This window comes from Colletes gigas, unplaced genomic scaffold, assembly GCF_013123115.1.
Source record: "Colletes gigas isolate AHSC1104 unplaced genomic scaffold, ASM1312311v1 Colletes_gigas_Sc00013, whole genome shotgun sequence".
Taxonomy (NCBI): Eukaryota; Metazoa; Arthropoda; class Insecta; order Hymenoptera; family Colletidae; genus Colletes; species Colletes gigas.
In genome coordinates this window covers 3460260-3475108 of record NW_025106642.1, presented here as the reverse complement: position 1 = coordinate 3475108, position 14849 = coordinate 3460260, and the positions used below count along the sequence as shown (strand labels likewise).

General features: G+C 40.6%; 1 protein-coding gene across 1 annotated transcript in view; it reads right to left on the bottom strand.

Moving 5' to 3' along the window:
* Positions 1–327: 327 nt before the first annotated feature.
* Positions 328–14849, bottom strand: part of LOC122399353 (protein daughterless-like) — a 52923-nt gene continuing 38401 nt past the window's right edge. The window contains exon 6 of the mRNA XM_043399990.1: positions 328–439. Within this exon, the coding sequence (XP_043255925.1) occupies positions 416–439 (24 nt within the window). The 3' untranslated portion in view covers positions 328–415. The remainder of the gene's footprint in view (positions 440–14849) is intronic.

Below are 14849 nucleotides of genomic sequence, written 5' to 3'. Positions count from 1 at the left end.
ATCTTTGAATAGTGGGTGTCAATTTTCGTAAAAAAAGCTTTTAACTTATTAGGCACCAAATTACTCTTTTTCAAAAGCCATGTTTAGCATGACCCTTCTTTCTCAATAGAGCCGCTTCCCCTGATTTACACACGAACGTTATCTACTCGTAGGCAGATAACGTTAAAGCTCGCGATACAGAATCTATTTTCTCAATAGTGCCGCTCTTCTCAAATACGGAAAATAATATTAAGTTGATCTATAAGTTCGTGTAGTTTTCATTTTATACTGCATGTAACTCGCAACATATGTCTATCGACTATATATTATAAATGACTTGATTAAATTCTCCGCTTTGTGTTCATAATAAAATAATCAGTAATTATGATGAATACCTGTGATGGGAAATTTCTTTGTCAATTAGCTGTGGATTCGACTATGTTGAACTGTCGTGACTTACCTGGAACAAAAAGAGAAAAATCGAGTTTATGACAAAGAACAATTTTGACTTCAATTTGATCAGGGGTGGGGGATATTTTGATTCGACGAATTTTTGACAATAATCGTAATTTAAAAACGCAGAAGAACTAAAAGTTGCACTTATTGAAGTCTGTCAATGAGTTGTTTAATTAAAAATAATTTTCTAAATTCTGGCTAAAGCACTGAAATAAAGATATGTAAAACACTCGTACGCTACTAGAAACGCATAAAACATGTCACGATATCCACAGGATGCGACTTTATGCATTTTGAAAAATATCTGAGCGTTAAGGGGTTGAAACAAAATTTGTTTTGAATAGCGTGAGAGGTACAAAAATATTGCAAAGTTGGGAAAGTATCGAGTTCGTCGAACACCTCGAAAAGATCGTAAGGTCACGGTTCCGAGTGCACAGCGGGCCAGATAATTTGAGCCTGCCGCGCACGGGGTTATTTACTCTAAAGGGGTGTTTCAACACACGATCGCGCACGACTTTTCGGCGGCTCAGCGTTTCCACGTTGCTCCCGTCAAAGCTACTCCTCCTTTTCGAAGGTCAGCCACGTCCACGGCTAGTCCACGAGACCCCGAATTCGATTTTCGGAACGACCTGTACTTTTCCGCCCTCGAGTTGTTGGTTTTACGCCCCGCCGGAGCTGCCAGTCTGCATTTTTCACGGAATTATAACGACGCCGACGAGCCAGCCCAAGGAAAAAGAGGATCGGCGCTCGTCTACCCTCGTCTACCTTGATTCTCATCCGCCCCTATTTTGCGAAGCCCTTCACGAAATTTTTGAATCTATTGTGAGGGAAAAAAATTGAAATTAACCTCTTCACGGACGAGTTATTTTATTTGGGAAGCACTGCATATTTGGAATACCGATAATAATCAAAGTATCTAAAAAATTGCTAACGTAATGGGGGTAAACAATTGTTTCAGTAATTCGAAATGTTCGTATTGAGTAAATATTTATGTCATTGCAGATTATGCTGAAAAAGTACAGGATTCTGAGGACAACGCCACTGCCTAGCAATCAGAGACGAAACGATTGAAATAGTTGCAAGTTATACGAGATCTAATAATATTAACGTCGAGGCGAACGAAATAAATTATTCCCAGAATTTCGATGAGAAAATCCAGCTCCAGTTTTCGTGCAGCGTTCGTTCGCGTTACAACGCCCGGCATTCGACAAATCGTCGCTGGAGGGGGATGAAACGAGGATGCGAGGGGATGGCATAAAGGCATCCCCCGAATTTCACAGACCGGTACGCCACAAATGAAGCACACTTGGGTGGTGCTCGATTTAGCTCGTATCATCCCGTACCCTCGACTAGGTCGTACGCATCGTGCAAACACTGCTGCGTACGTAGAACAAACACACACGCGCGACCCTGTGTACACATGTAATTTTAGGGAATTATAGATACATAGGTTTGGAATTTGCACCACGTATCCACAGAGACGGAGAGAGCAACGAGAGAGGAATTTAAGCGAACGTCTTCCTCATCCAGGAACTTGGAGGCCCTCCACGACTGATTCTAACAATTTTTGGATGGACATTCTATCTATTACAAATTATACAACGTGTGTATTACGATTTAATTATATAGAAAAAATTTTAAAGTTATAAATGGCTGACTAATATCATTGTTAATGCTTGCTCTCACGAGAAATGATTTCTATGAAAGTCCTTTGGACTAACCTAAGAACTTTGATGTATTTTGTTGCTGATAGTTTTGTACCTTAGGAAAGAGAATATTACCTTCTATTCGAATTAAATTTTAATGTTTAATTTTTTATTTTTGGCTCGAGTAATGACTACGTATCGATCTATAGATTGGATCAATTATTGTGGCCAGCCAGTGCTTCTTACAATAGGATTTGTACGATTTTCATTGTAAGTGACTGTAGTCTCTGGGTCAGTGGCCCGTTAAAAAATAGACTCAATTTAGGAAGAAAGGCTCAAGAGGAAACGTCGTTACGATCAAATATACTTAGTGTCGAGATGCTGTCATTTAAGTATCTTTCCTCGATGATCTACAGTGTAGAGGGCTAGTAATTCTGAGCCACAACCTCTTGGTATTCGAGCGGTCGAGGGGTTGATAAGAAATGTTCGTGATTTTCTGATCAAGTGGTTATAGGCCACTGGCCCAGGTACAGTGAGCGTCGCTACGCAAAACAACGCTGTAATATAAACCACGTGGTTCATATTTCAAGGCCGGAAAAGAAGTTCTAATCTCGTTGAACTTCTTTTTACCAAGTGTCACAATCAAGGGGTGGGGAGGTAATCGAAAGTCGAATATGAGGACCACCCTGATGGAGAGTCTTCGGGCGCCAGGAATAGGCGTTCTATCCGCAAATAATTGGAGGACGCCGATGATACGCGCTCGATGTACCAGCAATTAAGTGGGCAAAGCGACGGAGAAACCGTAACGAAAGCTGAGGACGACGATGGCCAGGCCCACTCGAGGCAACCCTGTTCAAACACACGCGCAGCGGATCGCCGCACACGCGACTCGTTTCACGTGTTGGCGCACGCGAGGATCCACGAGCGTTACCCTCGCGGCTCGAATTCGAGGGGCGAGACTCCCGTCGGATTCCCGGGAGCCCCGGCTTGCCTTATGCAATCGTCTATGCAACTCCGGTGCACGCACGCGTGGCGAAACGGAGGGAAACGCGAACGATTATCGCGTCCGTTATCTTCGCGCAAAAGCTGCGCGCGTAAAACCGCCCCAAGGTAGGACTCGAACTTCACGAATTTTACTTACGAGCACGTTCTCTAAAGGGTGTCCAAAAATTCACGCGGGAAATAATTTTGATAGAAAACACAGGTTTTCAATTGAAAATTGTAAATTTTTTACTGATTCGTGAAGCATGTCGTATGGAGTTGTGTATGGAATAAGGGTAAGCAGCCTCCATGGCTTTCAACATTATTAATAGGCACTTTGTATACAATAGATTTCAATTAGATACCAACATAACTAGAAAATCAGGTCGAATAGGACGTATTTTTATATCAATTTTTTTTTATTGTATTCATATGTAGAATCTAGTCCTGAAGTGGTCCTGAAGTCCCATATGCTACGGGACACCCTGTATACAGCAATTCCTCGCTAATTATTCGGGATAGGGGGCACCTCATCGATTTCGATGATTTTCAAATGTGTTTTCCAATTTGAATTTTCAAAAACTTTATTCTTTATGCAAAAATAAAGACGACTCCAAGATCATGTACTTTTGCTCAGTGTCATCAAGGAGGTATGCAAATTTAATTAATAATGATATGACATTTTAAGATATTAAATGGTAACATAATATGCTTAGTCCATTCATTAAGACTAAATAGATCTTTCTAAAATTAGATCCCCTCTGTTAAGGGTTGGCTTAAAATTGAAATTTTTAGTCTTTAAGTAGGCATCGAAGATGTCGTTAATAAAGAGATTAAATGAAACTGGACCTAAATAGGAGCCATATACCGGTTAGAATAAATGACCCTTATATTTGACAAAGAGCGAGCTATTACAAACATAAATGAACAATCATCCAAGCCCAAGGCATTCAACTTCCTAATCAGAAGTTTATGATTAATGGTATCAAAGCCTCATAGAAGTCGGTGTACACATATATATGGTTGCCATTGTCTATTTTCTGCAACAAATAGTTTTGGTATGGTGTTAGATTCGTTATAGTTGAATCTATTTTACTCGTCTGTTATAAAATTTCTCGTCAAAACAGAGATCTTATTAACAACGATACTTTAAAAAATATTTAACGTGACATTAAGAATATAAATTGGCCAATAATTAATATTGTTTTTGCAGAATTTAAAAATGGCCTACTTCTCAGAGCTCAACTTAAAGTAATTCTACGATATTGAATTATTAAATATTTTTACCGTTTACACTACAATTTGATCGAACGTCGAGAAAAATGAAAAATGGTAACAATGTATAAAATATCGATAAAGTATCGATAATCAATAGTCCCAACCTTAATTTCGACTATTACACTGATCACTGCCTCCCAACGTGAAGCAATTAAAAAATTACATTAGACTCGTCACCTTCATTACCGATACAGTAAAACAAAATTACCATTTTTTTTAATGCCAACAGTCTTTCTTTGAGGTTTCGAAACATGATTTAAAATCTGTCGAGAAACATTAATCTAGGCGAAGAGAAACACACGTTTGAGCAGCTTTTTGAGCATCAAGAGCAACACCGACGAACCGAAAGGTCATTGTGGTCCGTCGTTTGTTCGACCGGCAGACATTTGAATCGCTCGACGGTTCTATTGGCCGTGGCAGCGAGATGAATCTATTTAGGCCGATTAATATGTTAATTGCCATGCAGTTCTCACCGCGATCGTCAATCCCCCATGAAAACGATCGCGGGGTACACGTGAAGCAGCCACTCGAGTAGAAAACCCCCGGCGGAGCCACGTGACCTACGGCCCGTGGGGCGAACAAATAATACCGTCCACTCGAAATTTCGCGCTGGTCGAAGGTAATAGATTAATCTCGTACACGTCCGACATCCGTACGATCGGTGAATGCTCCGCACACGCCATGGAGAACTCAACCATCCATGGGATACGCCGTATGGGCCGGTTTTCAACCCTTCGCGGGACGCGTCGCGTCATCTCGACCGTGTAATTATCGGTGTCTTTCCTTTCGTCGGAGCCTGGTTAAACATAGGACCTCGGACGCGCAACGAAATAATTAAACCGTTCACTTGGCTAACGAATTTTTTACAAGCAACACGCCGCTGGCGAAAATTGAGGCTTTAACTTACAGAAGGGCGTGGGTACAAGAACCTCGTTTCGAAAAAACAACGTTTCGAGAATTAACAGTAATGATACTTAAATGTTAATAACTATTACTGCTGTTAATAGGAAAATATACATTGTAATTTCTAGTTTCGTTTGTAAACAAGATGTAACGTCTCGTGCCCCTTTTTTACTATGGAATAATTTATTCCATTCGATTTTAATATTAAAAAAATCAGTCTCGTTTAATGTAAGAACGATTTAGAAACGAAAAATGACGATTTTAAAAATGAAAAAAAATTTATACAATTATCGCATCGAGGTTTAGAATTAACTTAACTAATCACAAGCTAACACGAGTTGATTTTGTTAAAGAAATGCTCACAGTCGAATGCTAGCTGTATTCTGCTTCTGCTGAGTTATTTTTCATCAAGGAAAATTACTGTTCTACATTTTTCAACCCACGACACGTGACCTTTAGCAAATTTTAACCGTTCTGCTTTACGAAGTTTCGTTGGAGAAGGCGTTTTTGCACGCTTTTTATAACAAAGAGTTTCACCGGAGTTTAAAACTTGTTGAACACGTCGAGTAGACACTACCAAACTTAATTTAGTTTTTATTTGACTTGCACCGAGTTTATTTCTTCGAGTGTCTCGAAAGATTTTTCCTTACTCTCTTGGGAAACTTTCCTGAAAGACCATTAATTTTTACTGCTATATTTTTCGCCTAATTTAATAAAATTCGAGAATCGTTGACGTTTATTTGACATTTCTCGCTTTGAAAAGCTTGTATCCTTTGAAACAATAATTTGACTGTTTTCGAAATGAGTTCAAAGTTTAGCCTAATCTAAAATTCAATACAAAGTATTTGAAAATTATAGTTGTATATTAACTGTAACTAATTATAAAGTTGCTATCATAAAATAAATAATACAATTTTAAAAATAATTTTCTTAATGAAATTTGTAATTTTTGTGTTATCGTGAGTCATCAACTAGCATATATTATTAATTTTTAAAGAAGTTATTCATATTAGCAGAACATTTAATTTTTGATACGGTTTGCATTACAATGGAAAAATATATTTTTTAATAAAATGACTAAACCACTTTCATAATAATATTCATTCATATAACTATTTCGGCTACCGTAATTTTCAGAAGTGTTTTTCACCTTTCAAGTACTAACCAGTGACTACTGAATCGTGAAAATATATTGGTAAGTTGTTTTTCCATGCTTCGACGAATTCGCTAAAGCGCACGTTTACCGAGAACAAGCAAAAGTTCGCGATTACAATTTCCAGGGAAATCCAAGCTCTATTCCTGGTACACTGGTAATTATTATTGATACATTCCCGGTAATAATCTCGACGACCCAATTAATACTATCGACATACCGATAGGCGCAATTGCAATACACCCAATAATTTATAGCGATAATCCCATAATGACCGTAAACTATCGCTCACGCGTGCATTTTCGGCCGATCGCACGCCAGATATATGTATATGTTCCTGTGTCTTCCACACCCAGCCGAATGCGGATCGACTGTAATCTGAAACAGGGACGATAGAGCCCGATTCACTACCGAAATTAATTAACTGCAAAAACCCTCCACTAAAACGACACCCATGAATCTAACGTCAACATCAATCTCAACAAACATCTAACTGGTAAACATAGTCTCGAGAAAAACGCTGTTCAAACTTCGTATCCCTATAACAATGACGTTGACCATTTCTTTTTTTGCAAACTATATAAAATTTCCAAAAACAAACCTTCTTGCATCAAATGCCATTTACAGATATAAACTACTATTTTTTAAATTCTACCAACTCAAGTTATAATAAAAAAACTGAGTTGGCACCGGGGAACCTTCTCCTATACTCTGTACACAATTTCTAGATCCCTACGACACAATCGAAAGCTTAATTTTTTTGAACGTTCGAGAGGGGGCAAGTATGCGTCGATCACAGAAGTCAATCTTGAGATCGCGTTTGACAACTTAAAATCGTTCCTCGGTTTCGATTGCGCGGCTTAACGACGCTCGATGTAACAAATTAAAGTGCCAGGCCCGAACAATGGGCGAGCGCGCGTTTCTACCGTATCGTTCGAAGCCAGAAAATATGTGTATAGATCATATCTATCCCTCCCCCTCTCCCTCTGGTCGGTTTATCCACGCCGATACAAACCCTTCCCGCGTCTCGACCCGCCACCCCACCGACACGACCACTGGTTTCCCCGCGGTCCGCGACACCGACGGGTGGTGGTTTACCCGTTGTAAGTCGACAACTCACTCCATAAACCCGTACCGCGCCGTGCTGTGTACTCTGTACACTGTGTTTGCACGCCGGCCCGCCGGAGACGGTCACCGGGGCGGGAAAGAGACGAAAGATCGACCCGGGAAAGGTAAAGAAAAGGGAAGGGGGATAAATACGACGAGACCCGCGCGATAATTCTATGGCTGCCTCACCTACAGCTTTCCCGACGGTGTTTACCGTTTTCTGCGGTCTTCGTTTCGGCCACCGTGTTGATCGAGAAAGTCACGAAACCCTGCGGGGCCACGTGTCTGCTTGTGTGGGGGAAATCTTGGACGCGGAATGGATCTAGTTCTATTCAACTCCTTAAAGGAAATTGCTCCAAAAACATTACTTAGCCGGGGCAGAAATTGTTGAATTTCCACCCCATTTATCGATATGTATTTTCAATAATGACGCAAAATCATTATCACAATTTGCAGATTTGTCTTACTGCCTGCTGTTACATTCTAAAGAGTGAAAGAAATTTACTAAAAATCAAAAACAAATTTTTAAGAAAAATCGACAGGGGGTAGCTGCTGAAATTTTTCGATGAAAAAAAAAATTTCAAATCGTTCTGGGAAAAAATATTTTTAGCTAGGGGGGTCTATTACAATCATTTTTGGTGAATATACTTATCCTCGAAATCCTACACACTTTCGAGAAAAAAATTCTTTGCTGAAAATACAATGTCTGACCAGAAATGCAATTTCATGCGTATGTTTAAAACGCCATAACTTCCGAACGGATTGGACGATTTTAATGTTTCAAAATGCAAACAACGCGTATTTTAGCGAAGAATATGTAGAAATTCTAAGAATATTGGAAAAGTTGTTCCTTAACACCGTAAAGTGAAAAAAACCTCATAAAAATCAATGAAATTCAGTATGGAACTAGAGACTGGCCAAAAGTCGAAGAAAGGTAAATCTCCTAGTAAATCCTGCATGTCTCTTTTGTAAAAATATACACCGAGACAAGTGGGAAACTAGTACCAAGTACCAACTAGTACCACTGATGGCGACAGCAACCAGCCAATTTCCAAGACATCACTTTGCTCAAATATAGTCGATTGCATATATTTTCTCTTGGGTCTCATTTTCGAAATCTCTGTGTTGCACGCACGAGTCTCACTGACACCCGAAAAATTGTAATAAATTTGCATGGTCGTGTTTTGTCAGGAGGGTGACCGGTAACGAACCCGCGTGAAGACGTATCGAAGGATACCCGACCGTCGCGTTTCAGGAATCTGACGGTCGTGATCGGTCGATGAACAGCTCGCTCGTTGGCGGGCTGTCTCGTGAACGAATCAATTACCAGGAATCGCGTGCGAGCCGGAGAGAGAACAAAAGGAAAAAGGAGGAAGGTCAGCGCGAGAGCGAAAAAGAGACGGCTCTTACCGGAGACGTTGAACGCTGTTTGACGAGCACCTGTTGCTGGCAGTACACGAGCCAATGCCTCTTTGGCTTGCACTCGCCACCTCTTTCCACCCCGCGCCGAACCCATTTGTGCTACTTTGGCCCGTTCTTCGTTTGCGCGGGCTATTTCGCCCCATCGCACCTTTTGTCCGCTCCCCGGCTCGCTTTTTCGTCCTACGGAGTTTCGTAATTTCGTCCAAATTCGCGATTGTTGCGCTCGGTGGACAGAACCCGAGCAAACTCTCCCGCATCGATCGAAATCGAAACGCAAACTGTTTCGTAAACGTTTTCTATTTAGGTAGATTCTTAACCCTTCGACTATCACGAACCCTCCTTTAAATAGTTTCTTCTTGTCGAGGACCTACAAGACTTGGGGCGATATTCTCGTCTAGAGTTTTATTCTTTTTTTACGAAAACAAGTATAAGCTAATAATAAACTAAACTTCATTTTATATTAATATTTTGTAGGCCATCTTAAAATAAATCTTGTATTTTTCAATTCTATTACTAAACAAGGATTGGCGAATACATAATTTGAACCTTGTTAGAGGACACATATCAAAAATGGAAAGTCTCAATCGATACCTTAGTTATCCAAGATGACGAATTTTTTATATTTTGTGTGCAATAACTTTAGTTGTATACAATTTTGTTATGTACCTACGCAACAGTAAACGAGTGTGTTGAAATCCCGGTTTAATATCTCAGTTATTTCTATCGAGAAATGTATATAAAACATAAGGCTGATGCTTCTCACAATTTTTCCGTTTATTAAGAGCTTTATGATATTACGTAGCTAATAATTTAAGTTGGATTACTTTTGTCGACGCATAGAGCGATTCGAAAGTCCGTCGACAGAAAAATCTCGATAGGAGTATGCAAAAATCTCCGTAGGTAGGAAAGTGATTCAGAAATCCGTATAGGTGGGCATCGATGTCTCGTGAATATTTTAAACGTCAGACATGGAGGGGGGGACAAAAGCAACGCAATCGCGGGGAAACGAAGAGGAACACGAGCGGGGGTGGATTTATCGTTCGTTCGGGAAGAAAACTGCCAACGAAACGATACGCGAATTTACTGCTCCGGCGGTCTACTAAAGTTCGGAAACCGAGAACAAACACAATGGCGGTGAGTCGCGTGACAATAACGTGAAATCGTTAGATGAAAGGGGGGTCCCAAGGGATTAAACGTAACGTGCTTCTTCGACAAGCGACCACTTTGCCAACAAAGATAAGGGGCAGAATCGAGGAGTGCACTTACGCGCGCGTAATAGCCGCTTCGACACCTCGGTTTACGAGCGCACGCGTGCGCGTGAGCGCGAAAAATCCCCCGATTTCTCCGAGTCGCACGCGTGTCCGTTACGTCACCCGGTGCGTGTCCAATAATAGCGCGGTTCGGGAAGGCGACGGTCATAAATTACGCAAAATTCTCGACATATTTTCGTCAAAAGACGGCCCTCGCGTCTAAATAGAACCGGTCCCGAGAGATCGACGCGGACAACCGATCTCCACTTCGATTTCGATCAATACAAAAGAGTTCCAGTGGTCAAAAACACTGAATGTGCATTTAAAATTGTAAACCAATTCGTCAAGTAGATTTCAAGATATGGACATGACATAGTTTCGAGATAAACGCTGTTAAAATTTTGTATCCCTATAACAATGATGTTGAATTTTAGGAGTTTAGGAACAAGATTTTGCGGATATACTTTTCAAATTATATAGTCTTTAAGAAAATACAAAAAAAGGGCATCGATTTTTTTATAGGCTCACACTAGAATACCCCCTTAATGGACTATGCTACATATACATTTTGTAGACATAATTCAGAGGTTTAAGATAGTATTCTAAAACAAGATTACCACACGATTGCATCACAAAACACAGCCTGTGCCAACACTTTTGTTCGACATCGTACGTCGAATGAAATTTGACTTATTCGGTGTTCGAAAAACAAGTAAAACTGAGTTTATTACTGATACATCCGAAATCTGGATCCACTATTTTAATTAATAAAAATTGACTGAGCAAGAAGCAAACACTGGTTCACTTGTCTAAACGTCAAATAAAATAATTTCCATCGGATTGGTTAAGAAAACGAAATCGTTGAAGAAACATTAGCAAATTGAAAATAAAATGTGTTTGCAGAACTTTGTTTTATTATTTATAGAAAGGACCTTTTAAAGGGTAAAGCTTGAGGCTGCAACCACCCTCGTTAATCCGGGTCTGAGTAGAAACGACCGAGAAACTGTTCCCCGAGACTTTCTCGGCGCGTAACACTTGGCTGGCTCGCGAATTATGCGGTCGATAAACGTCAAAGCCGACAAATGAATATTGAAAATCGCTCGTAAAGCTGTTACTTTGTTTGACGACATTCGAAACGGGTAAAAAAAACCGCCCGGACGGCCCATTAATTCTACACGCGCGATCGACCACGTCGCGAAACAAGATCGAGCTACGCGACTGATCCCGTCCAAAGAACACAACGACGCGGACAGGTGAAGAAATACGAAATTTTCGGGAACGAAGTGTTCGCGTGGAACGATGCTTTTGATCTCGTGGAACGACCTTAATGATCCTTCTGCTGTAAACCTTCCGCGGCCAGGCGGACGATGTTACGACGCAATTAAAAGCGAAACCCCAAAAGTGGCCAGGATTTAATTTCTTCGAGAAAACACCTGCGACCCTGGCCATCGTAAACTCGACTCGAGTCAATCAACGTCCCACAGACCGATGCAACGATAAATGCATCATACTTCAATTATCTGCGTATATCGATCCGTGATTAACCCTAGACAGATCAGGAAGGGATTTGAACAAGTTACTCTCCTCATTCTATCCTAAGAAATATGATTCTTATTTAATTACGAATTCGTAATGCATTTAAAATGTGCCTCTTTGAACGCTACCTTGAAGAGTTACAAATGGGCGAGTACGCGGTTGCCTACAGGAAGGGTTAAAAAGCAATGGTGTCATTTCCGGCGTAGCCTGTGGCTTGTACGAGCATATCGGACCACACGTACAGCGCGTCCATCAAAAGTTGTCGGTGGTCCAGCGCGAGAAGGTTCCGTCCAGTGATCCGTGTAAATGCGTGCCACTTACACGGGAGCCTGGATCCCTCGTTTCTTCGACGCGGCCACGAAATTCCTCGGGGCCACGAATTAGCGAGAAGCCATTCAAGCAGCCATAGCGCGAGCCGTGGAAGTGAACTGGAAAGGCTCCACGGTCTGGCGACCGTAGCACGCGACACCATATGGTCTTCCGATACCCATGACCCCTTCAATGCGCAAACATGCTTTAGAAAGATACGGGGGGATACCAGATCTTAACCGAAACGAACTATGCAACGATGTCGTGTGAAAAACCCCGCCAGATAACGAACCGTGGAATTTTTTCGGTTTTAACGATCGCCAAGGGAATTGTGGAACCACCGAACGCTGTCAAAGGAACCGCACCAAGTGCAACACTCGAATTTTTAATGAAACTTTCTGGGTGGATAAAGTATCGCGACTTTACTCCTTTTAAAGAAGTAAATAAAATCAGTCGAAGCAGAACAACTATTTTTAATCAAATTTAACAAAGTTATGAAACTTTTCAACCGTATTGGAGGAAAACGGATGATATTCTCATATTTTTACTTTTGCAAATAAATTAATATCAAGTATAATTAATAGAAACCAAACACACTTTCGATAGTGAGTTCGTCTAGAAATAAATAGATTCGAGCGATAAATTTATCATTTGATTCAATTTTATTAATTTCATCGATATCAATAAGTTATAGATAATCGTTAACAGCGTCTCCGCTGCAGAATAATTAAATTCAGCGCGACAGGATCTTGTTAGAAGTGAAATTAGGGCCGCCCCCGGGATCTTTAGGATCTTTTAGGATCTTCCCTCGGAACGATTTCCACCGCTGTTATTTGATTAAGCTCCCTCTGCAGACAATAATAAGGGTGGTAATTTCAATCGCTTCGCCCTGGAAGCTTTTTTTTGTCGCTCGAACGGAAAATCCTATTCCCACCGTAGCTCGCGGTATTTATATTTTGGTAAAAGAAGCAGGGTTCTGTGTTTTCTTACGGTGGCAGGACGTTATCGGACACGGTCGAGAGACCTCGAGGGAAAAAAAAGGAGAAGGGGGACAGGGTGTTTCGGAGGGACGATGGTAACGATAAGTGAAACTCCCGGTGGAGGCGGCGGGAATACGGTTACAGCACCCTCGAGGACACTAGAACGCTCATATCCTAATAGAAACGTAATCGCGTAGTCCTGCGCGCTGAATAAATTATTAGCATGGCTTACGCAGCTATGGGCCAAGGGTCCGCGCAACACGCCATATCGCTTGGATTAACGACGATCTGCACCGTGGGATAATCGTGGATTTATTCGCCCGTGACTCTCCGCGTTTATTTATTATTGTTTTGGCACCATTGCCCATTACTGACGGGCGATTTTTCGGAGCACCAGTCGCATTCTTGCGTCAACAATGTTGTCATTGCCCTCGCGTATTACCAGAAGCTTCAGAAACATTGTGTGTCTTCGACAAGAGCACAACAAACATTCTATAAATGCGTAACAGGTATATAGAAAGATCCTTTTGGAAATCCTAGTTGCAAAAAATGTAACATATCTCGCTTATACTCGTTTTCACGGCAAAAGCATTCGTGACATAATTTGTTGGAAATTGAATTTAGAAACTATTTGTTCGTGTACATATTTTCGCTACGCGAATGCAATCAAGTTTTATTTACACGCTTTATTCCCACGTAAGAAGATTCAGGTCGAAGTCACGGATAAAAACCAGTTCTTGAATAAAGTTTAAACACTGCTCTGAATAATACATGGGGATAACGCGATACCAGCGACGATGCACTGATTTTCCAATTTGTTAACTTGATCCGGTTGAAATTGCTCGATCGAAGATTGCCGACAGATTAAATCGTCCGCGAGCATTTCGTGGCGATTTAATTAAAAAATTTTTCCGACGAAGGACAACATTCGGCTGGGGAATTATCGAGGATGATTAAAGGCGACGATAACCGGCGGCGTTCGCGTAACTGATTGTGTCATGCGTGTCATCGAAAATGAAAACATGGAATCGTCATAATCTTATCGATCTCTTTCGCCCCGAGGGCCTTATCGAATCAATTTCCATGACAACGGCGAAACGCGTGTGCCAGTTATTTTTAATCACCCGATGGCCCTGAATCATTCCGAATACATTCGCGTAATTTTCGGCAAAAGCGGTTGCTCGATTAATTATATACGACGTTATCGAAACTTTCACTGGAGAAATGACAAAAATGGTTTCACGAGTACGATCAATGGATCATCGTCTAACGAGCATACAGAAACATGTTTCTTATTTAATCATTTTATACAGTGCATAAAAATAAATACAAGAGTCATTCCATGCATTGCTTCGAAATGATTTTATTTTGAACGCGTTGACCGTTGATAAGAAAAATTTCCAAAGTGTTATGCTACTTTTTAACGTGTTTTTGCACAGTAATAGGGCTTTTAATTGGAGCCACTTTTGGGGATAAACAGTTTGTTAAGCAGAGGTGTATTTAATTTAAATTGGGACAATCAAGAGTATAAAACCACACTTTATACTTTGTCTGAATATTCTGAATAGTCTGAACCGTTCTCGTTATAACATAAAAGAAGAATAACCTTACACATTTTCAATTAATATTAATTAACATATTGACTGGCAACTATGAGTTAACTCGTAGATAACGATTTATCAACGGTCGTTACTTACGAGTAAATAGTAGATAATAACCGTATGGAAGAAAAATAGAAATCAGTGTGCATTAGAGAACTGAATATTTATCTACGAAAAAAATTAAGTATCCAGTCATTTCGTAGCTAATGCATATGTTAATGTTTTTTTTTTTTATATAATAAGGGGCT